The following is a 26,280-nucleotide window of genomic DNA, read 5'->3' on the forward strand; positions in this document are numbered from 1 at the left end:
TTTATAGACTTTTCCTTTGTGAACTTTTTTTTTTGGTTTTTGTTGTGTTTTTTTTTTTTTTTTTTTTTTTAAATAGATTCCTTATTCTAAACTATCCCATGGTATACGGTCATGTGGAGAACAGATGCTGAATTCTGCTTTTTTTTTTTTAATGCCATGCTCTGAAACTCCGATGGTTTCTCCTTTTCAGTTAGAAATACTGATAAAATAACCAACATGGGACCCTGATGTAAGCTTTCTGGCCCTTCTCCATTTTATGTACCTGAAAGAGTTACTAAAGCTATTATTTCTGGTTTACGTTCATGGGCTCTGAAAACACAGCAAATTTTACATATTCCAAAATTTCTCTCATTGTGGCTGAAAAAATATACGAATCTCTTTCTTGTGTCTGTAAATAATTTCTGACTTCATTGTAGTGCTATACAAACAACAAAGCTTAAAATTTTGTTTTGAAGCAAACTGGATTTAATGGAGGAACAGTGGATAGCAAAATGATTATAACTAACATGCATTTAAAATTTGATATGTGATAGATATTGCGAAAATGATGGAATTTGGAGCTGCATAAAAATGTTTATCTGAAGTATTTACATCTATAGAGTTTCTAATTGGGTCCAGTGACATAGTACGCTTTGCAGTTCTTCCCCTACCCTCGCCAACGTTAGGTCCTTTCACAAGTACTTCTGTTCTCCTCTTTCCTACTGTTTCTTTGCGGGTGAGTGACCTGCTGGCTTCATTTCTCTGTCTCATTTCAGCACAGGCATAATCAAATCATCCCGACTGGTGACCCTTCTGACAAGGAACTGCAGAAAGGAAGTTACTTTAGCCACTTTGAATCTGACGCATGTCCCACAGAGTTATTTTGAGATTTCTGAGGTGCAGGGCAGAGAGAAGTAAATGCTTGCACAATTCTGAAAAAATGCTGCTAAGAAAAGTTCTTATGAAAATATTGCTTTATGCTGGGATCATCCTGCATTTAAAGTAGTACAAACTTTTATTTCAGGACGTTCCATCTTGGTGACCTTTTTCATTCAGATCCAAAAATCACCTCACGACTCTTCAATAAACCCTTATCAGGTAAGACCAGTCTAGGCCTTTCCCCACCAGCATACACTGGCATCACTCATTTACTGTAGCTCCAATTAATGGTAGTAGAAGTTACACTTGTAAATTCCCCCACGCATTAATGAGCGAACAGACTCCCTCCGTGTAGTTAACCATCTTCCAGTTACCTGGCACTTTCCCCATCCCTTGTGAGATCTCAAATATTTAATTAAAGCCTTTCCTTTTTTTTTCTTTTTCTTTTTTTTCTCCCCCCACTCTCCTTCATTCAGTTTGTTGAGTTGTAATTCTTGTTGGCCTGATGCCTTGGCAACATTCAGCACTTCTAATTGCCTGTATAGTCTGGCCTAGTCATGGAGCCTTTTAACTTTCATTCAGGCTTCCAGCAATATCAGCCTCACTGGTCACAAGCTTCCCACTCAGGTTCCGTTCACAGCCCTTTCGCTGATTACTTGTTATGTATTTAAAAAGCTCCATACTGTTTATTTCATTTCCTATTTGAGATAGTCTGTTTGCTTAATTTTTTTCTATGCTAATTTAATTTTAAACATATAGGGCTGTCTTCCTGGTCAAACAAGCCAGAATTCTGCATCCATATGTTGCATTAAATAATAATAATACAACAAATAATAGTCAATGCTTTCTACTTCTATAATATCTACCATTCAACGATCTCAAAGCATTCTTATTTTACAAGTGATAAAATGGTGTCAAGATACATGAACTACTTGTTAAACTTTATGTATGATGTCTGTTACAGAGCCAGACGGGATTGAGTAGTTCAGTTTTCATTAATAGTGGTTAGTTTAATAATTGTAATATGCCATAGGAATTATTAGGTTAAAATCTGCTTTGAATGAATGGACTGTACCATTGTAGAGATATGTATTGTAGAGACTTGTTCTCAGAATGTCACTGTTATTGGTATATAAGACACAGAATGGACAGTGAAATCCAGTGGATATTTATATAGACTCTGTAAAGGTTAGTAACCCCTGTAATCATAATTCATGTTACTTTTGTCCCATTTTGTTTTCTATGTGAAGACGCAGCATCCCCACTTCCCTAGATTTTGGTAAACCTCTGGCTTACTATGGCTACAGTTAACTCGTTTATGTCTCTGCAGAGGTGTGCTAATGTTATGACCTATGCTAATATAATCTGAATGTGTCTTCTTTCAATGTCAAACAGCATCCAGAGGTTGATTGAAAATGGTCACCACAATTTTTGGTTTTTAAGGGTGCCTGTGCCCAGCAGCTAGTCACGACTCTATGCTGTGAGGGCTACCAGGACCTCATCCATGACCACGGTCACATTCCTTTGTATGGTCACTCTGCAGGAGTCAATAGCTGATCTTCAATGCCTGCACTTGGCTTTTAGGATGTGAATGCTTATGTTCATTGTTATTACATACAAAAGGAAATTATTACATGTGCGTGTTGTTCTTCCCAAGGTCAGACAGCAGAACACAATGGCAAAGAAGAACCAATGCAGTTTTATCGGTAGCATACGTGAGTGGAGGCCAAGCAAGTAGAAAGAAGAATTCACTGCTGGCTGGGGAAGGTTCCCTAACATGGTGGTAAGCATGGCGAAGTGATCTTTTATAGTTTTCAGGAGTGAAATTAGCTTAAACGCTAATGGTGATACAAGGATTACTAGGGACTGCATAGGAATAATAAGGTGGACTACAAAGCTAACAGCTGAGGTATGTGGAAGTACAAAGTTATACAATATCCTTAAAAGAAAAATCTTAAAATGGAATCTGGTTGTTTTTTTAAGCCAAGAACAACTTAAACTCTGATCATGTCTGAAAAGCAACAATATAAAAACCAGGTTACTATAAATACAGGATTTCATTTGTAAAATAAATGTATGTCCAATTATTTTTATATTTTTCCTTGTTTGACCAGTGTCTATTCTGAGATCAGTGTTATGCATAGCTTGGTGCCCATGGATGTGTTTGGGCTTCTCTTGGATAAGGACTGTGTGGGCTTTTGAACAATAGTCTGCCAAGCAATGTAGCATGAATCCTAATTGTTTTAGAAAACAGTTGTTCTTTTTCTTCAGCAAATACTGTTTTATCCACATTATTAACATAGATATGTATAGTCATTTTGAAAATCATTCTCGGTTTGAAGAATTCTAATGCTTCATACAGTGATTATGCAAAAGTCTCATGTATAAGCAATACCGATGTTACTGGAAGCGCCTCATACAGAGTCCAAATATAGCAGATCAAATCAAAACTGTGCTACATCTTAAGCAACTGTTGACCCATTTCCATATCAAATTGGTTTCTGTCATAGAAGACTTTGCTTTTTCTTTTAGAGATATTTACTTGTGCTGTGCTAGCTCGAGTACAGTAACAGCACATTTTATTCTAAGGTCATTTAATAATTGGTCAGTTGGTTTTTAACTTTGTTTATTAACAACTTTCTATCTAAGAGGCTGTCATAATGAAAGGTTTGTTCCTGCTCTGTAATATGTGAACATACCACTGGCTCCTGTAAAATCAGTCGCCGTGATTCAGCACACGCAGAGAGCCGGTGCTAGGTGCTATGCCATGTGCAGGATGCCTACCAGTTGGCTTGATAAGCTCAGTCCTAAATATCTAACTTAAATAAGTGTGGGGAGGAAATTCTATTTTAAGGATTTCACTTTGTCCCTTGTTTATCCTGTTTTTTTTTTTTTTTGGGGGGGGGGAGGGGAACAGCAGAATTAATAGACTGTGGTATATCAGTAAAATTTCAGAGATTGCTATAAATACCTAGAGTAGGAAGAAGGTGAGTTGTTAGCGGTGTAACTTGTTTGTGTCACTTTGTTAGAACATTAGCAGTATCTTAATATAGATTTCTTTTTTGGCTTCTAATGAGACATTCGTTTTGCTGGGGAGGGGATGGGATGGGGAAAATGTGCTATCGCTGTTGTTGCGGCATGCCCGGCTGCTCCCCGCCTGGACTCGCCCGGGCAGTGGCGGGCCCTCTCGTGGGACTTGCTGCCAAACCCCACGCTGGCCGCTACTGTGGTAGGGGTGCCCCATTGTGCGTGAACATCTATGTAGGCAACGCTGACCAATAGTAAATCTCAGACCCATGTCATATGTTAAAGCAGGATTTATTTTTCGCACAAAAAGCATATAGCCCAGGCTGCAGGCAGCAGGCCAGCTGAGACCGCAGCGGATCTGCCAGTGCCTGTGCTCTAAATAATCTGTTATGTTGTATACTATCAAGCCACGCCTACAGAATTAATTACATAGTATCAACAATATTTGAACATTTTGGCTTCAAAATTTCAACTAAATTCACTTTTTTCCAGTGGTTGGTATTTGCTTTTTATGTGTGTTATTGTCTACAATATAAGCATCTTTCACGGTATATATGTGATAGAAAATAATATTATTTAAAGAACAAATGTTAGAGACTGTTTAGGTGATTTTGATAGGCTAACAGCAGTCCTGTGCTGAGGTCATACAATTTTTGCCATCAGTGACTATACAGATGATTCAAATGTACAATAATATAATTTGTAAACTTAGTATATTTGTATTTTTTCAGTCTTTCCTTTGAAAAGTGGGTTCAAGTCACTTGGGAGAGCAGTGCCGTTAACATTAGAGTTTTCACTAAAAGCTAAACTTCTTTTCTGAGGAGATGGTTTTACATGCCACCTCCCAAAAGACGTTTCTGATCTCTGTTAGCAGAAGCTACTGTTTCCTCCCCAAACTCAAGATCGGTATGTCAAATATAGAAACAACAAACATGTGTGGTTTTACGTCTCATGTCAAAGATGATGCCTTCAGAAAGCACAGCCGTTTCCATTACGATGCCAGGGCAGGGTACAATATTAGCTGACAGGCATGGTATATTTTACTGGGTATGTCCTGACAGCAGAACTAGCCTAATTCACACCCTGCGAGCGGGCAGGTTACAGCCTGCTCCAGCCGCCCTGGAGCTCCTGGTCCTCGGTGGTGCTGAGCTCTGTGTCCTCCACCTCTGCGTGTAGAGGACCTCCAGGAGCACAGGGCTCTTCAGGGACTGGCAGCACGTGAGACAAGCTACCTGTCCTGACAATAATCTGTAATGGAACATTTTCACGTCAGAGAATGTGGATTTTTTTGAAAATGGCATTTTTAATGCAGATAGTTTGTTTGAAGAAGCAAGAAAAGTCAAGAAACTTAGCTGATTCCCAGAGGGTTCCTTGCCAGCCTGGCATTCCAGCTTCCACTTTTTTGGTAACCTGTGTATCAGGTTGATTTCACAACTGGACAGTTTCACATTCTCCCTGTCTTACTGATAAGCCTCTTAAGGCTGAAGGATGCAAGTTTCTTATTGCCTTGCTCCTGTTAGAAGCCCCAGAAGCCTGATGGAAGCTCAAAAACTGTGAGGCTTTGAAGTCACTGTGCGAGCCAGGGCTTATCGTCTCCTCGTTTTTCAGAGTAAGTGGCCCATTATAATTCCCTCTGCTACTGATTATCAGGCTTGTTTTAACTATGAATGGCTGTGATTAATTAAATTATTGTAACTGTAGTTTTACAATGCCAGAGAAGGAAAACCTGTCTTTGTAATAGTGTTTTAGGTTGTCTCTGGCTGGAGACTGGGCATGTGCTAGATGTAGTTGAGAATTCTATGGCAAATACTGGCTACGGGAAGCCTCAATCTAGGCTTTGTTATCCAGCCTTTCATGTCTGTGAATTCCAAATCTATCTGAAAGGAGAGAAAGCAAAACAAACCCTTTCTTAAATATAAGTGGTATTCTCCAGCTGGAACCCTGTTACACATCATCAGATACAAATATTGTTTTTAGTGAACTCCTCAAATTGATGGCTTTTTTAAAATGTTCCACTGCACTTGGCAAAATGAGGGAAAAAAACCATGTAATTGAAAATTTCTTTGTGATAAATAAAACATAGCTGCTATTAGCATTTAGATTTGTATATGATAAACACTATTTGTGTACAGGTTTGGTGATGATGCAACTTTGAGTCAATCTTAAATCAGAGACATGGGTCTGAATCACAGCTAAACAAGTCATTTTTTTTTTTCTTCAGGGATCTTCAGCCTGGCTTTGTTCAATGAAACTGAATATGCCACATTAGAGCACAAGCAGATGATTACCAACAATGTTTATTGATGCTACCACTAAGAGAAAATGGCAGACTGATATAAAATAAAGAGACTTAGCAGATGGGATATTGGCATTTGAATTGGTTAAAATAGATTACTGATTTTACCCCAAACCTGCCCTTTTTTGAACACTACAGTATTGTTGCTTGTTGAAGAACTGTAAATCATATTCATCCTTATAAAATTATTTCCCATTGCAGACCCAGACTATTGTTACATATGCAAAGAATATTTATTAACAGGGAAATCAAAAGCAGTGGTTCCTTGTTAGAGCTCCTGTCAGCACTGACTTTAGACATAAACTGCTAGTGTAGAAAGTTAGATTAAAAGAAACATTTCCTGTTTCTAGGCATCCCCTTAATATAAAAACAGCAGAAACAGATCTGAAAACATAATTAGACACATGGCTCTAATTGAAATCAATGGGAATTAGAAGCAATATCAAATAGCCTGCCTTTCACTAAACCCCTGTGACTGAGCAGTGCTGAGAACCACATGAGCTTGAAGCAGGATTCAGAAAGTCCAGCTAAGGGGTAGAGCTGTGACCTGCCTTGAATCTGCTAAAAACAAAATGCAGAAGTAGAATAGGCCTAGGATAAGCATAAGAACTTAGTGGAGTTTAGGCTATCTGAGTCTGGCTCAAGGTGTCTAAATAAGGCTGTAAGGTCTTGGTCATGGTAACTCTCACAGACTCCAGGCTAGCCTGAGAAGGCATGTAACGATTAATTAGTTCTTTGGTTTTAATATCTAGCATTTTGTGCTATGAGTGTCCAGCAAGCTCTGCAGGGACTATCTTCATTATTGGCAACCTTTATCATGGGTCAAAGCATGTTCTTTACATGTAGGTCATCAAAACAGTCCTGACTAGCCAATATTTGCTCTGGTGGCTTTTTGCACTGGATACAGTTCTTGATGTATTTGAATTAACAGTGACCCTTAGTATCCAGGATGATTCATCACAATTGCCAATGCATATTTATAGCAGCAAAAATTCATTCAGTGCTAGTCAAGGAAATCATGTGTGAATTTAAGTCCAGTTGGCAAGGTAGTACAGTATCTGAAATGTTGGCTGTGCAGCAGCTGTCATTCTATGCCAATCTATTCTATCATACAGTAAGCAGGTGGCTCACACATATTGTTTTTACTACATATCATTTTAATTTTGCAATGTCTCACTGAAATAGGAAATGTGTGCTACTGATTTCAATAAGATTTTCTTTATTGAAGCCAGGAGAGCATGTTAATAGCATGCAGCAATTTACAGTGTAGTTGGAGTAATACAGCAGCTGGTGAACCTGTTTATTCCCTATGGCTGTAGTTGTGTATCAGTCTTAAGTGTAGCTAATTAAGTTCTGTTCATTAGGGATTTTACATAAATTCAAGCAGAAAAGAGAATACAAGCCCCAAACACTTTGTGTTCCTTCAGCACCCTTTTGTGATGCCATACTGCAGCAACTTGTCTCCTCTGGTAGACATGCATTGTCCTCCGGCCAGCCCAGGGGGTTTCTCTGTGCTCTTCTGTATTTTTGAGATTGGTAATTCTTTGAGGGCTTAATCTGCTGAAGAAATTGTCTTTATTGCAATGTTGCATGCTGGTTGTTTTGTGTAATAATGATATATCGATGTATTATAAATAACAGTTTTCACAATAAAGCCCTTTGGTGTTTCTCCACTCATCAGAATCAGTGTTTGTGTAGGTCAGGTGAGGCTGGCAGCACAGTGAGTGACAGTGTTCAGTTATGGACAGTCTTAGCATCCCTGTGTGAAATGTGGTCTCTCTGGTATTTGATGATCATCTTGGCTTGCTTGATTCTCAGTATCTTAGCTTCATCTTATTCTGGTTGGGCAAATAATATTTTCTTTCACAGTAAGCAGTATCTCCTAATCAATTTTTGTTCTCATTTATATTTTTTAATTTTCTGATATTTATTGGCCTGGGAGGATATCTTGCTTGGTCTGATTGTAACTCCTATTCCTGTTATGGAAAGCTCTCGTAAAATACTTCTCTTTATGGGAATTACTGTTCATAGAACTGATAATGTATTATCTTTTTTTTTTTTTTTTTTTCCTCTGCGAGTTGTTTGTTTGCCTTTTACTTACAAAGCACGTTGATAGCAGAACCCTTATTTTGGCAAGGTGTTTCAAAAGCATATTCTCTGAGGGGGTTTTTAAGTTAAAACAAAAAAAAACCTCACCCAAAAATAATGAAAATAATGAATAGGAATCAGGAAGGAGAAAGAGGGAGAATAAAGGCATATAGTATATGGGATTGCTTCTTATCCCTTAGGCTGTAATGTCTCTGAATTAAAGATCTGCATTTCGGTGAAGATGAGTGTTTCCCCAGGTGGGCCAAAAGACAGCGATAGCCTACCTGACTTTTCCTAATAGCTTGTTTCATTGTCCCATTCTCTTTGTGTTCACTTTGTCCTTCTCTCACTTGCACGTATTTGCTGAATGTCTCTTCTTGCTCCCTCTGACTTTGTCTCGTCTCCTGTGTCCTGCAAATTTCTTTCACTGTCCCTTCCTCTCTGCTGTTGATTTCTTTACTTCTTATGGCCGTGACAGTTTACCAGTTCATGTACCATTTCATGCTGAACGTCCAGTTCCTCTGAAAACCTCACTGTGACTTTTATGCTTTTCCAAAAGAGAATTATTGAGGCTGAAATCAAGTGAAAGATCAACCTCATCCTTTTTTCTAAAATTCAGCTATTTTCTATGAATTAATAAAATATCGTTCCACTGCATATCACGCTACTGGTAGAGCAGCTCCCTGCAGTTGTGCCATTTGAACACTGAGTGGCACTAAAGCCCATGTCACTGACAACACAAGGTATTCCAAAATAGGGTCTTTAAATCAGGAGGATGCAAACGACTAGGTAATGTATGAGAGGGTTGTTGTATGGCTGGGAAGAGAGGTTTTATAGATGCAAACCTGCAACAGGCATTACATATCTTGGATTGTTGCCTCTCCAGTTATTTTTGAGGAGGAATTTATCTTAAGTTTTGCTAGGGATCATTCTGAAACCATCAAAGAATTTTTTTGACCAGGATATTGACTTTTTTTTTTTTTTAAAAAAAATTGACTTTAATTCTTAGCTTCAAGCAGGTTCAATATATTAAAAGCAAGCCATTTTTCTAGAAGTCTTATATCAATGTGAAGTTCAAAAAAATTTCTCAGTTCATTTAGCTCAGGGAAGGTGTGGAGAAATGCCCAATGCTTTAAATGCTATTGAACAACCTTGATGTTGTTTCTAAAAATTATTTGTTGGCAGTAATTCATATTTTGCAATACCACGTTGTTCTGGTGAAATTTTGTACAATTTAAAGTTAGTTGAGACCCAGCTCCTACTTATTCAAAAGGTACAGTTTGATCAAAGGCTTTTAAGCTTCCTCTGAAAAAATAGCTCCTGCTTTTGTTGTAGAAACACTGTTTTTGTGACTAGTTCATGACATAAATGTTACATACAGTTTTCTTAAGAGTTCAAGAACATCACACTTGAACAAAACACCTGGAACTTGACTTTAGACAGCTGTGCTCTGTTTGACAGTTTTTACTGGAGCCCAAGTCTGGGCCAGATTTGGCATGTTGCCCTTGTTCATCATACTGAGGATGAGACTGTACTCCGGGCTCTGACCTGAAATGCTGGAGGCGTAGCTGTAGTGTGTGCTTAACAGTGAAACTCCGGGGAAAACCACCAATTTCAGGCATACTGTGGTGGTCCTGTTTCAAAGCCTGACTTAGATGCAGCAAACACATCAGCTAAATGAAGCTAACTATAAAAATTGTTTCCATTCCTCTCCTTACTTATTTTCCATCTTTCCCTGTGATGCTGCAGCAGTTGAAACATCTAATTTCTGAGTTTCCCATAGAATGGGCTTTGGCTTTTAATCCTTTCTGGAGAGTGACAGGACACATGGTAACATCAGCATCTTACTGGTTTTCTTACTTGATCAAATTTACTTCAGTTGTTGAATTGTGGATACAAGTGGCATGCCCTATTTATTTAGTCACTAATCAGATTGTGCATTACTAATCGGAGTAGTACCTTATTTCTCTTCACAGCTGGCAGATGGTTGTCAGGTACAGAAGGATTTTAAGTGGGTGGGGGGAGGATTAGTGGCACGCATTACTTTTTGCCACCTTTCATCTACGCACTATGGCACTGCTTTGCTTCTTCACACCAGGAGAAGGTAAGAACTTCTTCCAGTTAAGTGAAACTGAGCCAGCTGGACAAGGTCTGGCATCACCTGGGAAAGTTAACAGTTTCCATAATGATCTACCTACACTTAGAGGGGAAAAACCTTAACTTCATGTCCAAGTACAGCTTAAGATGGAATTGTAATTATAAAGGGCTACTGTGATTTTTATCAGAGAATGGTAAATCAACTTTAATCTACTGCAGGGTCTTTCAACTCTGCGGTTTGCATTAACTTTCTCATTGGCTCTGTATTTGAGATATGGGAAGGAGAGACTTCATAATTTTGATAAGACTTATGCTCATTTCCCATATCTGAACCCTGTTCAGCAGTATGGAAAGGGCCTTCTGCAAGTAGACCACCTCTTCTGCAGTATCTAGCTAGCAAGTAGCAGAAGCAGAACCAGTGACCAATGTATTTTCTGTTGTAAACATCCCATAATAATGCCATGGAAGAAGAACAGTTACTAACTTGATGTCTTGCATTCATACACCGCAAAGATTGTATATTTTTGTTGTGTTTTGCGGGAATGAGAGAACTATATATATAAAAATAAATAAATATAACAAAGATCTTGGTTGTATGGACCATGTTAAACATGGAATCTGGGTCTTAGAGGGATGTCAGACAAGATTCCTATTTTAATGTTACTCCCTAGATAAAGTTTCAGGATCAGGTATATATGATGGAAAAACTTACTCATATGTTCTTATGGCATGACTGTTATTGAGTTCCTATTCAAAATGGGGAATATTTTTGATATGTGCTGCTTCTGCAGCGGCAGATCAGAGTTACTGCAGGGACCCTTATGTCAAGTGTTCTGATGAACTCGTCAGGCCTCCATCTGTGCTTACACAACTAATATGTTCTTGTAGCTCTGTGTGTCATGCTTCAGATAATTCACCAGTGTATGGAGTTTCAGACAAATGTAGAATTGTCTTTTCACATGACTCCAAGGGCTCTGTGCTCTAAGGCTTGTGGCATTGCATAGTTACCAGAAGCTGTGCAAAATATGTTTCATAAATTTGGAGAAGATGTACTTATGATGTAATCATGATTGTTTTAAATGACCATAGATGGTGGCAGTATCCCTTGTGTCTCACAGGTTCTTCATGCTCTTTCTACAGATGAAATTTGGATACTGAATTCTTTCTTTCCTGACAGCAAATTCTGCAAATTTGTTAGTAGTTGGAGAATCTTCTTTACCTTCCTTCTATTTAATATCCTCAAACAGGTATTGACTGTTCTACAGTGTGAACCGTCTTCTCATATTTAAACCAGCCTGGTGATACATTGTCATTCCTGAATAGTTCTGCCTGGAAAATGAATAATTTATTACAGATGTTTCACAAGGAAGAGAAAAATGTCTTTCATTAAATTGTTTTTTACTATCTCTAGGCATTAAATGATATTCCTCTCTGATTGATGGTAGCCTTGTGATTTGGACAAACAGCAACGATGAGCTAAAGTGAAAATGTACTCCTCTCACCTGAGGGTTTCTCTGTGACCTAAAAAGAAATGGCAGAACTTGTGACATACACTTGTGAATACTCACAAGGGTATCTTGGGCTAGATTTCCCTTTGAGATACAGGCTTTTTCCATTTTTCTTATTAGAAAATATGTTTAAATTTTGTTATCAAAATTTAGTATTTAAATACTAAATAAATATCTAAATATCTAAATAACTAAATATCATCATGGAGAAATGACAAAGTTTCCATGCTGAATTTGTTAAACCCCCTTTCAGTAATTTTTTAAGTTTTTGAAGATGACCTATGGAATCATACCAAAATGCAAAGGTGTGATCTTAATTTTGTTTTTTCCATTTGAATGATCTCAAAATATAAAGTATCATGAAAAATCATACAGGGAGGTGCTCCTCGGTTATGCTCAGCATATCTTACATCTATTAGGCTGTCATAGTCCTTATTAAGCAAATGGAAGTTAGACTTCCAATACTACCAATTCCTCCAGAGGAGGACAGCTATTAAACAAACTTGCAGTGTACTTGGTGATACCACAGTCCCACTGCTGGTATTATCATAGCTCAGATATGAATGTGTGTGCTGCAACTATAGAAATATATTCTCTGAAATAATACCAAGAAATATAATAAATTATAAATTATCTTCAATGCTAGGAGCATTGACATGCAAAAAAGTGCTCTTTCCTCTAAACAGGTTAACCTCCTGCCAACTCTGAATATAATTCAAGAGACCTAACTTATTCCAGTTGTGTAGTTGTAGCTTGGCCTGAGGATGTGAGAGAAACTTAAGTCAGTATGGAGAGGAAACACCTCTTGTAGTGTGGTGGGAGAAAATGGATATACTTCTGAACTTGTAATCTTTTCACTAGATCTAGCAAGAGGCAGCAAAATTCAAGCAAAATTTACATTTTACAAAAGTGGTCCAGGCATAATGCCAGACATCTGAGATGTGAGTATCTTATAGCTGATACCTGTAGCATTATCCTGATGGCTGTTGGTTCTTGGGGTAGGGCAGTGTGATTTGTTCTCATGAGAAAGCTCTGGCATCCATGTGCTTTCCAGTCTCTCTGTTTTGAGTGCTTCATGGGGTACCTGGAACAAGCCCTGTGCTCTTGGTGTCCCACTTGTCTTGGCTGCAGCATGCTACAGCTTCCTCATGTCATAGTTTCCTCTTTGTGGGAACCAGGGCACTGGAGGACAAATGGTGCAATGGTCTTGTTTTGATATGGATATGTCAGAGTGGGAACCACGAGAGATGAGAAGCAGTCTTTGGTCCTTTAGACAGTTTAGACATTACTGTCCCACAGTCTAGGTTGTTTGAGATGTTGAGCACAGTTTATGACATAATTTTGGTCGAGGTTTTAATCAGTCCATCACTGTTTTCAAGACACGAAACCTGATGCCAGCATCACTAGTGCCCCAAGGTATGTTTCCAGCAGTGCAGTTTGGTCAGTGTTATATTTGTTTGATGCTTCAGATGATCCTGACAACCTCACACTTTCACTGTAATGTGTTTTCATGTGTGCAGTGTGAGAGTATTAGAGGAATTCTGGAAGCTCTGGCAGCTTCTGGTCCTGCCGGCAGGTGGTAACTTAATTTACCTGTGACAATGCATTGGCTCTGTTTTTTAGGAACAGGCCATGATTCCTCAGACTAGAGCACTAATACAGTCATTGCTGGGCATAATGCAATGTTTAGGGAGTTGATTTAATCTGTGTCCTTACACTTACAAACCTACAAATAACGTGGTATTTGCAGAAATGGCAAAGAGATTACACGTACTAAATGGCTTGTGTGTCTTTTTTTTAAATCTCTTAATGGGCTTAAAGACCCTATAAATAGATGAGATACAGAAACCTCACACTCACTGTCTTAGAGATCCACAGACATGCAGATAAGATTTTTCGAGAACTCTTATCAGAGTTCTCTACTGCTCTGGTAAGAGTTTGTACAAATCATTTTATCTATGTGTTTAATGTTACAAAAGTAATTCCTGTAATATTGCTAAATTAGTACTTCTTACTTTTCTATTTATACCTGGAGTTTTAATCTTATGTTTATCTTATGAGGAAAGTACAATTGTATTTGAGCTTCTTTTTTGCTTCTTTTCCCAAGCAAAAGTTTTGAGCTCAGTTCTGTGGTTTGTGTGTTTAGCTGTGGTCAAAAATTGGACAAAAAGTGGAGTTCAGACCTTATGCTGATATTTACTCTGTAAACGATCTCTCTTTTTTTAGGTGTAATGCAAGGCACCTTGTGGGGTTACTCTGAGAGCATTAGATGTGTCAAATGTGGCTATTGGTATCTGAGCAATTTGTGTTAAATCCTTTTGAAGTCATTGGAGAGGAACAGGTATTCCTACATCATGATTCACCTTAAATGTTTACCTTAGGGTGAGATGAATTATAGCTGAGAAATGCCTTTTTCTCTCTATAAACTATAAAATAGTCTAGACTGCCCATGGAAATTTAAGCTGTCAATGCTGTAAGTATATAATTTGAACAGACTCCAGTTTGTTGATCCTCCTCTGTGTACTGGGGGCCCAAAACCAGAGCCATGTTATTTCAGATGTGGCTTTGTGAGTACTGAGCAGAGGGGAATAATCACATCTCTGTACCTGCTGGCTGTGATCTTGTTAATTCAGCCCATATTGTTGACCCATCCAAGGTACAGGACTCTGCATTGTTAGACTCCATGAGGTTTCTGTCAGCCCACTCCTCCAGTTTGCTGAGATCTTCATGAATGGCTGCCTGGTCCTCCAGTGTATCAGCCACTTGCCCCAGCTGGATGCCTCTCCATGGGCTTCAGGAGGGCTTGTTCTGTCCCGTCATGTGGGTCGTCGATGTTAATCACTTGAGGCGTGAGACAGGATCAGCCCCAAAACTGACTGACTGGAAATGGGCACCACTTGTAGCTGGCTGCAGTTAGATTTTGAACCATTGACCCCTAGACTTTGAGTCAAAAGGCCCATCCAGTTTCTCACTGCCTTTGTGGTTTACCTATTCAGTTCATACCTCTCCAGTTTCTCTGCAAGGATGCTGTGGGGGGACTGCATTTGAAACCTTGAGAATGTCAAGGTAGATGCCAGTGCTTGCCCTTCCCTTGCACACAAATACAGCAATTTCATTATGGATGGCAGTCAGGCTGGCTAGGCTCAACATGCTTGGTTTAGTTCTGAGCTTTATGACAAATGTAGTGACTTACAGTTGCAGTTTACAGAATATATATCACTAACAGTTGTGTATTGGGATCCTCAATATGTTTTTATATTATTGTTATTGTTATCAAACATAATGAAACAGGGCTCTACCACATACTGTGTAGTCTTCTAAGGGAAAATTAATGCCGTGAAATTCTTACAAAACCAAGGAATTGTTTTCATTGACTTCTGTGAGGCCAGTAATTCAGTAACGATTTTGCTTTCTGTGTCCTAACTACCTGACTATTGGGGAACATGGGTGAATTTGTTCTCTTTGCAGAATTTAAAAGCTCAAGTGAAAAGTATTTCTCTTTAAAGAGAATAGTTACTAACGTATTAGTACATGAAGTTCTGAGCTCATCAATGGCATAGTCAGAAATAAAACACAGGTTTCCTGAGTTTCAGTCTAATCATCTACACCTGGGTGAAGTACCTTCCTTAATATATGACCAGGCTACAAAAGCTTTATGCCATCAGCCTTTTGATTAAACGTGAGTTTGGTCAGTTCATCAACATTGCAAGGAAACAGAAAACAATTCAGGCTCTACTTGTTTTCTGTACAAAAGCATGCAACATACTTTTTTATTTTTAAAAATGTAACAGGAAACATGTAATCAATACAGACTTAAAAAAAAGGTTTTCAGGTGAGATCTTACTGCCACAGAAGTTGATAGCAGAATTTCCATGAACTCCATAGAGTTAAGACTTTGGTATTGTTTGGTATTGTTAGGCTTCTCTGGGTTTACATCAAGGTAAGTACATTTTACAGAAATATTTTCTTTCATTGTTTTCTTGTTCCTGAAGCTTGGAAATTAATCTGCAGTTTTACTTGAAATACAAATACCAGTAAAAGGTTGCAAATAAACCATCTTTTAAAGGTTTCCCTTTATTAAAGGAATATTTTTCTGATAAACTTCAACTAATCCTAGTTCTTTCATTGTTTGGTTTTGAATATTGTGTGAAATTCTTCACTCTGCCCCTAAAATCTGCTGGCAACCTTTTGAGTGCATTTTGGTTTTTGAATTATGAACGTGGAGAAAGCATCGGAGAGACATAAACAACTGAACTAGGCAGAATTCAAACATTTCTACTATGGAGACACTTTAAAATGTGTAGGCAGTTCTTTTATTCAGTTTTGTAACTATGAAAGCCTAGCTCTGAATGTCTGATGAGTTTTTGAGAATCAGATCCCAACTGCAACAGTTAATTTGGGTACCTTTTTTGCTGAAACTCTGTGGAAATCCAGAGTTTGCTCTTGTGTATAGAAGCTATTAACTGTGCCTTTGGTGTGAATCTCATTGTTAATTCCATGCTAATCTGATTTTGAAGCAAATAGTGGCCACCCTGGCCGGGGACCATGCTAAGTCAAAGGAAGGAAGTCATCTAGGTGTATGTGTTAGGGAAGGGTGAGAAGGTCCATACCTGAGATTCCCTGCAGGGCCGATGACTATGACACCCCATTAACTAAATACTGTTCTGGTATTCCTTTCAAATGCAATCTCAACTTTCTAACTGGGTGAAACAAAGCCAAATATCTGTGTAAATTCCCTCTTCGCATCTAACAGCTCAGGCCTGACACCATGCAAACTCTGCACTGCTTCAAGGACCCATGTGGCTTGGGTGCGGATGGGTCTAGTTCTCATGGCTTAGTGCTTCTGTTTCTGGGATTAACACAGACAGCTTTGGTGTCTTAGATATGTGTGCTAAACATTACTGTTCATAAATTGTACACATCTCAAGGCATAGTTCTTCTTATAGATACATGAATACCTGTGGAAAAGCTTCTGGTTGAAGTTTTGTGCCTTTTGCTCAATCACAGTAAGGCCGTGCGATCAGTGTGGTCTGTTACAGAGGCTGACAGACCACCTGCTGAAGTGCTTATAGTCTAAGGCAAGTGACAGACAAAGGGTATGATTAGGATTTAAAAGGTGAAAGTAGGTACATGCACTTCATAATATTTACTTTAGTATGTATTTGCAAATTTGAAGTATTGCAAACAAATAAAACCACAGCCAGCCTCATCCATCTTTCCCAATAACCATTATCTGACCCTGTAGAAGCCCCTGTTAGGAACTCTCCTTGTGGTACAATGCTTGTGGGAACAATCATCTTTCATGCTGTGGAAAACAGGGGATGATCCAGAGGTCAAAGGCATATAGTCTGGCTTCTGAATGCTACATTTTTAAACCAAGTTTTGGAATATTGTGGTTCTGTCCAAATTGGAATTGGTCAGAGGAGCCATGGCAATGGTGCTAAGTGTTCTCTTGTGGTAAGGAATTAGAAGCACCATAAAGGAAGAGAAGTATTAACACAGTACCTGCCTATATAAGGAAAATGTTCCTAATGGTAGATGACTTCTTAGCCTAGAAATAAGACATGTAGCAAGATACAAGGGCTTGAAGCTCAGTCTAGACTAATGTTGTCTTACATCTGTAAGTTATATGTTTAGTTACAGTTTGCTGTTAGAATAACTGAGCAAGAAAGTGTATTATTCCTCCCTTGCAGGTTTTCAAATAAGCATTATTTAGGTCAGTGACTAATCAGGGCCTGATTCAACATATTTTATTTAGAAAGTCAGATTAAATGGATGATATGTCTGAGAAATTTCTTTCACTTGAAAAATATGCCTAGAAAAGGTAGTTATCTTAATAATGAGCAAGCTAATATTATGTATTATTTCATTTTTCTCTACCTCCTCCCCCCAGTGGTGCAGGATGGGGAGCAGGGATTGTGGTCAGTTTGTCACACGTTTCTATGGCTCCCTTCTCCTCAGGGGCAGGACTCCTCACACTCTTTCCCTGCTCTAGTATGGGGTCCCTCCTGTGGGAGACAGTTCTCCATGGACTTCTCCAACATGGGTCCTTCCCACGGGGTGCAGTCCTTCAGGAACAGGATGCTCCAGCATGGGCCCCCACAGGGTCACAAGTCCTGCCAGCAAACCTGATCCAGTGTGGACTCCTTTCTCCATGGGTCTACAGGTCCTGCCAGGAGCCTGCTCCAGTGTGGGCTTCTCATGGGGTCACAGCCTCCTTCGGTCATCCACCTGCTCCAATGTGGGGTCCTCCCTGGGCTGCAGGTGGAGATCTGCTCCCCTGTTAACCTCCATGGGCTGCAGGGGACAGCCTGCCTCACCATGGTCTTCTCCACCATGGGCTGCAGGGGAATCTCTGCTTCAGCACCTGGAGCACCTCCTCTCCCTCCTTCTTTACTGCCCTTGGTGTCTGCAGAGTTGTTCCTCCCACAGATTCTCACTCCTCTCTCTGGCTGCAGTTGCTGTTGTGCAGGGCTTTTTTCCCCTTCTTAAATATGCTATCCCAGAGGTGCTACCACTGTCACTGATGGGCTTGGCCTTGGCCAGCGGTGGGTCCACCTTGGAGCCGGCTGGCCTTGGCTCTGTTGGACATAGGGGAAGCTTCTAGCAGCTTCTCACAGAAGCCAACCCTGTAGCCACCCCGCTACCAAAACCTGGCCGTGCAAACTCAATGCATTTAGGTAAAGAGTCTTTAACGCCTCTTAATTTTATCTTAGATTTTAAAATAGTATTCTCTAATATTAACTTAGCAAATAGCAAAAATCAAAGTTCCAGCTTAGAATCAGAATACTGTAAAATTAATAACCTTTGGTATGTGATCCATTTTGGGGAAAATTAAGGAAGTAACAAATATTTGGTGCTCTTTACCAACACAGATTGTCTCACTGTGTTACAGGATTTGTAGGACTGAGCTTGTGGACACAGACATATTTCATTGGCATTACTTTTTTTGGCTGAAGAATGTGAGAAGTTATATTAGCGAGACAATTATTAGAATACTTTTTTCCAGTTCTGATGCCAATGGAAAAAAAAAAAGATTATGTTGCAATTGAAGAATACATTCCAATCAGCACTGAACCTTTTTGGATCATATTTCAAATGAATTAACTTAGAGTGAAATAATTTCAGAGAGAGTATATTAGCAAAAGAAAGAGCCGTTACCGCTTTCCAATGAAATGAGAAACATAACTGAGTACCACCTGTCACAAAGGCAGTACAATGATCCAGATGGTTATTTATTTTCAGATAGGGAGGAAGAATGGAGAGAGGGAAAACTGTTGCCAGAATTGGTTTTTTTTCCCTCCCCTTTGTTACCTTCTTGTCAGAATAGTTTCTCTAATTACAGGGAAAAATTTTTCTTAGGAATAGATTGTATTGATGGGATGTTCCTTTTGATATCTTAAGGTAGTTCACTTTTTTTTTTTTATTAGCATGAAATGCAGTTTGAGAGGTCCACCCATTACTATTTCATCTTGTATGATCAATAAGACAAAACTAGAATGAAGAGGATTTTGGCTGCTTGGTAGTGATTTCTTTGCCCCCTGAAGCTTAGAAATTAATTTGCAATTTTACTTGAAATAGAAGTACCTGTAACAAGCTTGAAAAAAAGTTTTCCCTTCATTAAAGAAATATTTTTATGATATATGTGTACAATATAATCATTCAAACTAATATGTATTGTGCGTGCATTTCATTTAGCAGTGTATTTGAAGCTTGAGTTTAGGCAGGAATCAAGAGAGGGCAAACTAGTCCTTTCTGATTTTGAATATCGTGTGAAATTGTTCACTATGCTGCTAAAATCTACTGGCAACCTTGTTAGGTCTGACAGAGTGCAGGTTCTTTTTGGAATTAAGAACATGGTGAGAGTATTGGACATAGATGTAAATGAGTGAATTAGGTTTCAAGCATATTTCTACTATGGGGATATTTTAAAGTAAGTAGTTCTCATGTTCAGTTTTGTAACTAACAACTACATGGAAATCAAGAGTTCACTCTTGCTTAGTAGCAATTCCCACTCCCCTCCATCCTGGTAGAGTGACATATTTTATGGCTGAACTGGGAGAAGAGCCAATACACCCAGGATGTCTTCCTAGAACAGGAATTGTATTCAGAGAAATGGTTTAAATAAAGCATTTCTTTTAAATTGTAGCTATATTTTCATCACAAAGTGAAAACTGACAGAAAGGTATGACAGTAAAAATGTGAGTGGTACTGGGCCAATAAGTGATACTAGGCTTCTGTGACAGCTTTTATGCATATATAAAAATATACCTATACAAATAGCATCACTTATTATATCAGAATACCTTATTGGGACTTAGGTGGAGGAAGTAGCTGTCACTCTTGATAATTAGGGAGTACTCTTTAGGTAGAAACCCAGAAATTTTATTACAGAGACATTATAAGAGAAGTATTGCAAGACCTCTCATGAGCTTGAATTCTGATTTTTAGGTCTTTATTCTGGAACTGCATCTTATCACACATCTATTTTTATATATACAGAGCTATGTCAGTGATGGGCAAGACAGTGGGAATTATTTACATCCCTGACCATTTTTATGTCAAACCTGGATAGGTAGGTATATGCCATATGCCTCCAAAAATCTGCGCTGTATACCTCCAGAGTACTTTGAGAATGGGCTGAGCCCTCTGAATGTATTTTCCCATATATATAAAACATACCCTTTGTGAACAGACTTTAAGGAATGAAACCTCTGTTCAGTGGGGTTTAAAACACTGACATTCAGGAGAACATCTGAGTTACTGCCTTGCTGCAGGCCAAAGGGGTGAGAGTCAATGTTAGAAAGGAGAAGAATAAAAGTCAACTTTTGCTGTTTTTATTTTCTCCTGAAAGATGACACCAGGCAGGGATCCGGTCAGTTTCTGACCTAAGTTCAGAACATTACTGAACAAGAAAAATATTTCCCCTTTTTCCCATTGAAGTTTGCTTTAGGAGCTTTGTCATTGTAAAACTAAGTGTAGAAGCCGTTGCGATTTCATTTGTGTAATGCACTAGAAATCTGTATAAAGACAAAATTAGAGTCTGACATAAATACATCACAAAAGTATTTATTTCAATAGCGCATCCTAGGTATTCTTAATATCTTAAAGCTTAAGTGTATCTGCATGTTGTGATTTCACAACACCTGCTCTTCTCAAGAAGATCAAGTTTGTCAAATTACTGATGACTTGAGAACTTCCTCTTACTTTTTTCTCTAAGCTTTCATGTACAAAAGCTTGAAAGTATCTCCTAGTTGTGCACTAAAAGTTCAAACTTGATACTAAAGCCTGCTCTATCTCATGATTTTAAAGCTGATTCTTTTGGGATCAGAAGTGGCATTACTACTGTAATACAGTAATAATGCAAAAGAGAAGATTGCTGGACATGCCTGGGAGTATGGCTCATATCAGATGCAATAGTGAAAGAAGCCAATTTGAAGAAGGGAAAACAGAATTCAAATTCACATGTCATTGAGCTTGATGTATTGCAGTACCTTACTAAAAAAATGCTCTTGGACAAGCTTGAGATATTTAGGCAGAGAAGACTAAGGATGCTTATAGTAATGCTCATTGAAATAGCTGCCTGTAGACTGAAGGTCTTTGCTCTTCCTGATTTCACAAGTGGTGTATTCACTTAAAATCTTTTTTCTTTAAAGAAGGAAAATCACTTTTAAACACATTCCTTTTCCAGCTTCATCATGACTTTTATAGCTTAATTATAAGCTCCTACAAATAGGGTTTTACGGCACAGATGCTGACACAGCCTTACCTCTAGTGACCTGAATGGCCTCCTATGTTAATTACTGTAGATCAGTAATCATGTTATAAAAATATGCATCTGGCTTCTGTCCTGGAATGTGGACCACAGTGTTGTCTGTCTTTCTGTACAGCGTTACACGTATGTATCACTTTGCACAAAGACCAAATTCTCAGTAGCGACTCAGAAAAATAGCCCTCTTCTTGGTAAGAACCAGCTTTGACTCCCCTTTTCTTTATACTACCTCCCCAGCTCTGTGTCTCGCTTGGCTGATGTACAAATAAACCAACCTGGAAGATCTTTAGGAGACTTGAAGAACATGCCTCATGGCAGATGAAATTAAATCAGATTTAGCCAAACTATTCATTGATCTATTTTTAGATTGCAAAGGATATCCAAAATATGGGGATGGCCTTCTGCTTCAGCAAGGAAATTAGTGTTAACAGGGAGACACAGGTTTACTTGCTAGCTTACTTTTCCTAGTCAGGTCTCTGTTAACTTTGATTCTTACAGAGGTTTGGATGGGTATGTTTTCTGGGGGGAGGTGCTGGGAAGTAATGAATAGGAGCACTTCTCTAATTCAGCTGTCTTGCTAGGCAGTATTGTGCTTGTGTCCTTAATAATACAAGTACTATGGGGGCTCAACTATCCTTATGCTCACTTGAATAGCCAAATTCGGCCTTCGACAATTATTTGTGTAGCTTGTTAGGGTTTTGGTATGGCTGAATGTAACCACTGAGTTGCAGAGCCAGATAGATTAGAAGCTAAATGTGTAGCAGGCTTGAATGATGACATTGGGTGAAGAAGGGGGTAAGACTCCTATTAAATGAATTGTATTCAGAAGGATATGGTAATCTGATGTGAGTTTAGAACTTGCAGGTAAAAGGGGATGGTGGGGTTATTTTTGTGGAGAACAGAACAGTCCTCTGTTTTGAAGGTGCTGTCCTGTGTCTAAGGGTCAAAGCCTGGCAGGAGCTAGCAGAGGATCACTGGTTTTCAGTGCTCTTCTGATGCTGATTAAATCAGAAAGAACCTTGGCCCAAGACTGCACTGAAGCAACAGCCTGGGGCGGACGGTGGCCGAAGCCTGGCGCAAGGTGGTGGACTTTTTTTTTTTTTTTTTTTTTTTTTTTTCCAATAGCGTCACTCGGCGGTCGGTGGGGTCCGGTCCCTGCGCTCCCCGCTCCTTGCTCTTGGGACAGGGAGCCCGCTCCCATTGCGGCCGCGGGGACCCGGCAGAGCCGGCCGGAGGGAAGGCGCCGTGTGGAGGAACTCGCGGCCCCGGCGTGCTCGGGCGCCGGTTGGCAGGCGCAGCCGCGCAGGGGGCAGGTCCGCCCCGCCGGGCGGGGGGCGGCGGCGGCGGTAGGATCCGGCCGCATCCCGCAGGTGGATCCGGCTCCTGCCTCCCCCCGCGCTGGGGCCGGCGGTGCGCGGAGCCATGTGACTGGCGCGCGCTTCCTGCCTCCCCGCCACCTGATCCGCGGAGGGAGCGCGGCGGCGCGCGGAGCCCAGCGCAGGCAGCGGCTCCCGCAGCGCCCGGGCAGCGCGCCCCGGCGGGCGGGCGGGCGGCGGGGGGGAGGGGGGCGCGCCGCCGCGGCCCCGCCGCGGCCCCGCCGCCGCATGGAGACCCAGGACCAAGGGGCGCAGATGGAGCCGCTGCTGCCCACGGTACGGCTGCTGCAGCGCGGCCCCGGCCGCGGGGGGGTGCGACGCGCCCCGCGGGGAGGCAGCCGGGGAGGGGGGCGCGGGGGGCCGCCTCCCTGCCCGCCGGCGCTGGGGGTCGGAGCCGGTTTCTCGGTGCGCGGGGAAACAGGTTGGCTGGCTCCGGTGCCGGGCGATGTGGCGGCGGCGGGGGTGTCTGGGCGCCAGGGCGCTCGGGGATGGAGCGGTGTGTGTGCGTGTGTCCCGCCCGGGCGAGCAGCCTGCCCTCCGCGCCCCCCCCCCGCTTCAGGCATCCCCTTCCCCTCGGTACCCCCTCTCTCCGCATCCCCCTGTCCCCGACATCTGCTTTCTCAGGCTCCCCCTTGTCCCGCCGCTCCCCGGCGGTGGGGCAGTGCTGGGGAGCGAGCACCTCTGGGCTGCTCCGTGGGGATCCCGCTCCGGCGCTGGGACTGTCGCTGCGGGTCCCAGGCCCTCCCTGGCTTGCAGACCACAGAGGCATCTGCTGAGGTCTGGCACTTGCAGGGCAGGGTCTCTCTCCCTCCGGATCCCCGTCTCTGCTTCGTGCCGCGGTGTCGCAGTTTCTTGTGCTCAGACACGCAGCTGGTAATTTGTGGGGTTATTGTCGGCTGGGGGGTACGCGGTGCACCCATGCCTCTCAGCACGGTGTGGCTGCACAGCTACGGCTGGGCAGTGTTTCCCCAGCAAGTAGGAAAGGGGTCAGTTGGCGGGGGACTTTTTACACTGTTAATCAGTGGGGACCCTCTTTCCTGCCTGTCCTCCCCCAAACACCGGGTTTGCAGACACGCACGAGGTGTAAGTGTGGGTGTTGATCTTGCTCTCATACTGAGATTCTGTTTGTGAATGGTGGTTCCTGCCTTGCACTGGAAATCAGACTGTCTGGGGCAGGGAGAAGTCTCTCGTGCATACACAAGCATCTGACTGTGCGTACACATCCCTGTGAACGCACCACATAGGTCTGTCTGCAGAGGCTTCACTGGCTCCTGGAATAGCTCTGTGTTAGCACGACGAGCTGCACAACATTGACAAAGCTTGAAAGAGACAAGTCTCAGCTGCCGCATGTTGATGCGATACACCCGTGGCAAGCCCGTTTTTCATAGGGTCCGTTCCCATCATCTATTGACGTGGTCCATTTTGCAATCAGGTGGCAGGTTGCTACACAGTGTGAGGTTATCTCTGGCATCTCCTTTCTCCTTGTGGTGGGGACAGTTTTTCCTGTTGCTCTCCGGATACCTTTTATGAATCCTAATCCGAATTCCTATTACTTGCTGCTCTTGCGGTTTCTGACACTGGAGTAGAAGAAGGTCCTGTCTTTTTCACTGGCAGACTGGCTGCCCTGTTCCTTTCCTTAGAGATAATTCAGTGTAAATCCAGTTTCCATCTGTAGTTCATGATGACTGATTCTGTGGAAGGCTTAGTCCTCAGTGTTTCACACCAGCGCGGAAGTCTGCAGTCAGTAGCAGTCTCGCTCTTGTTCGTACCTCGCTAGCCTATGTGCTGGTCTTGCTTTGTCAATGTATGTTGTCTCTGCTTGCATGACGGCCACTGCGCAGGGAGTCAGGAGTCAGCTTTCAGAAGGTGTAACATACGGGATTGCCTTGTGCTGCTTGGCTTTAAGTTTTGTTCCCCCAGGGCTGTGCACGGAAAAAAGGCTGTTGCTGTAGTTGAGAGGGCCAAAGAAGATAGTATTTCTTGTGTGCTGATGAGGGGAAAATTGTCCCCAGTTCCCTCTGCAGCCCTTCCCTCTGAGCCCTGCCCTTCGTGCAGTACCTGTGTGCAGAACTGCAGGTCCCCATCAGTGCTGTTGCTCGTTAAGTTTGTGGCCTGCTTCCTACCTCCATTTACTACAGCTAACTAGTTCAGCAGCCGTTGGATTTGCTTCAAGTAGAGGAGGGAGACTTCTATACTCCGTGTAATATATATTGTGGCACATCCTCTTCCTCAGTCCTCTCTTATTCTTGCCGTTTCTGAGAGGGCCTCTGCAGGTCAACGACAACAATGGTAAAGGCACAGCTCCTTCAGTCTTCGAGATTTCTCTGTCCTGGTGACATTTTCTCTGTGCGTCAAGCAATAAAGTGTGTGTATGTGCACTGGCAGTCTCAGCCTGGATGATGTCTAGAGCCCTGCATGTGGTAAGGCAGAGATGGCTTTTGCATGGTGGGAGTCTTGTACCTGGAGTCATTGCAGAGTTTAAGGAGAAGGAATCGGTGATGTCTTCAGCTCTGTTACCCTGGGAGGTAACACTGCAACACAGAAATATCTTTAGAGTACTTCTGTCTTAGAGCTCAGTCCTCATCTTGACTGGAAACAAATGGAACAGGAATGCAAGCTGTAAAACAGATAGAGTTCTGTTCCCAAGCATCATCCCAGTTCGGTGGACTCTGGGTGGAAGGAAAAGGCTCCTAGCAGAGCTTGTTTCCTTCAAGGGCTTAGTCTAACGGCTTTGGTATATGCAACAGACTTAATATATTTTTTGTGAAACTGTAACACATGATATGTTTTGTTATTTATAGTAAAAAGGTACCAATTGTAGCCCTTGATTAATTTCATCTTCTAATGGTGCTCAGAGATTGTGAAGCCTCAGTATAACTTCCCACCAAAATTCCACAGTCCATACAAAGTGGAATCTATTGTAGTGTTAGTCATATGTTGTTATTGATGTAGTATAGAAGCTTTTAATTTAAAACCCCAATCTCTAGAAATTTGCAAAATGTTAGACTACATTGTTGCATGTGGTTTTGGGGAGTTAAATACTTGCCCTATCAGTCTCTTTTCACAAACTCCTTTTGGAAACAGATCTTAGACAGGGACAGTAGCTTTGTTAGCGGGTAGGCTACTGCTTCTCAATTTTTTTGCAGTGTGGGCAGATTTCTGTGAAAATTATTAGAAATCTATCGCAGCATTGTAGAAATAAATTCTACAGGAATTCTACAGGGAAATTGTTCACCTGGAAACGTTTTGTTCAAACTG

The 26,280-nt window shown here is 41.2% G+C and overlaps 1 protein-coding gene across 1 annotated transcript in view; it reads left to right on the forward strand.

Annotated features, from left to right (window-relative positions):
- Positions 1–23,172: 23,172 nt before the first annotated feature.
- The window catches only part of SLC4A10 (solute carrier family 4 member 10), a 162,209-nt gene continuing 159,101 nt past the window's right edge, over positions 23,173–26,280 (forward strand). Inside the window, exon 1 of the mRNA XM_074828972.1 lies at positions 23,173–23,298. Within this exon, the coding sequence (XP_074685073.1) occupies positions 23,251–23,298 (48 nt within the window). The 5' untranslated portion in view covers positions 23,173–23,250. The remainder of the gene's footprint in view (positions 23,299–26,280) is intronic.

Source organism: Strix aluco, chromosome 6 (assembly GCF_031877795.1).
Source record: "Strix aluco isolate bStrAlu1 chromosome 6, bStrAlu1.hap1, whole genome shotgun sequence".
In the NCBI taxonomy this organism is placed as follows: domain Eukaryota; kingdom Metazoa; phylum Chordata; class Aves; order Strigiformes; family Strigidae; genus Strix; species Strix aluco.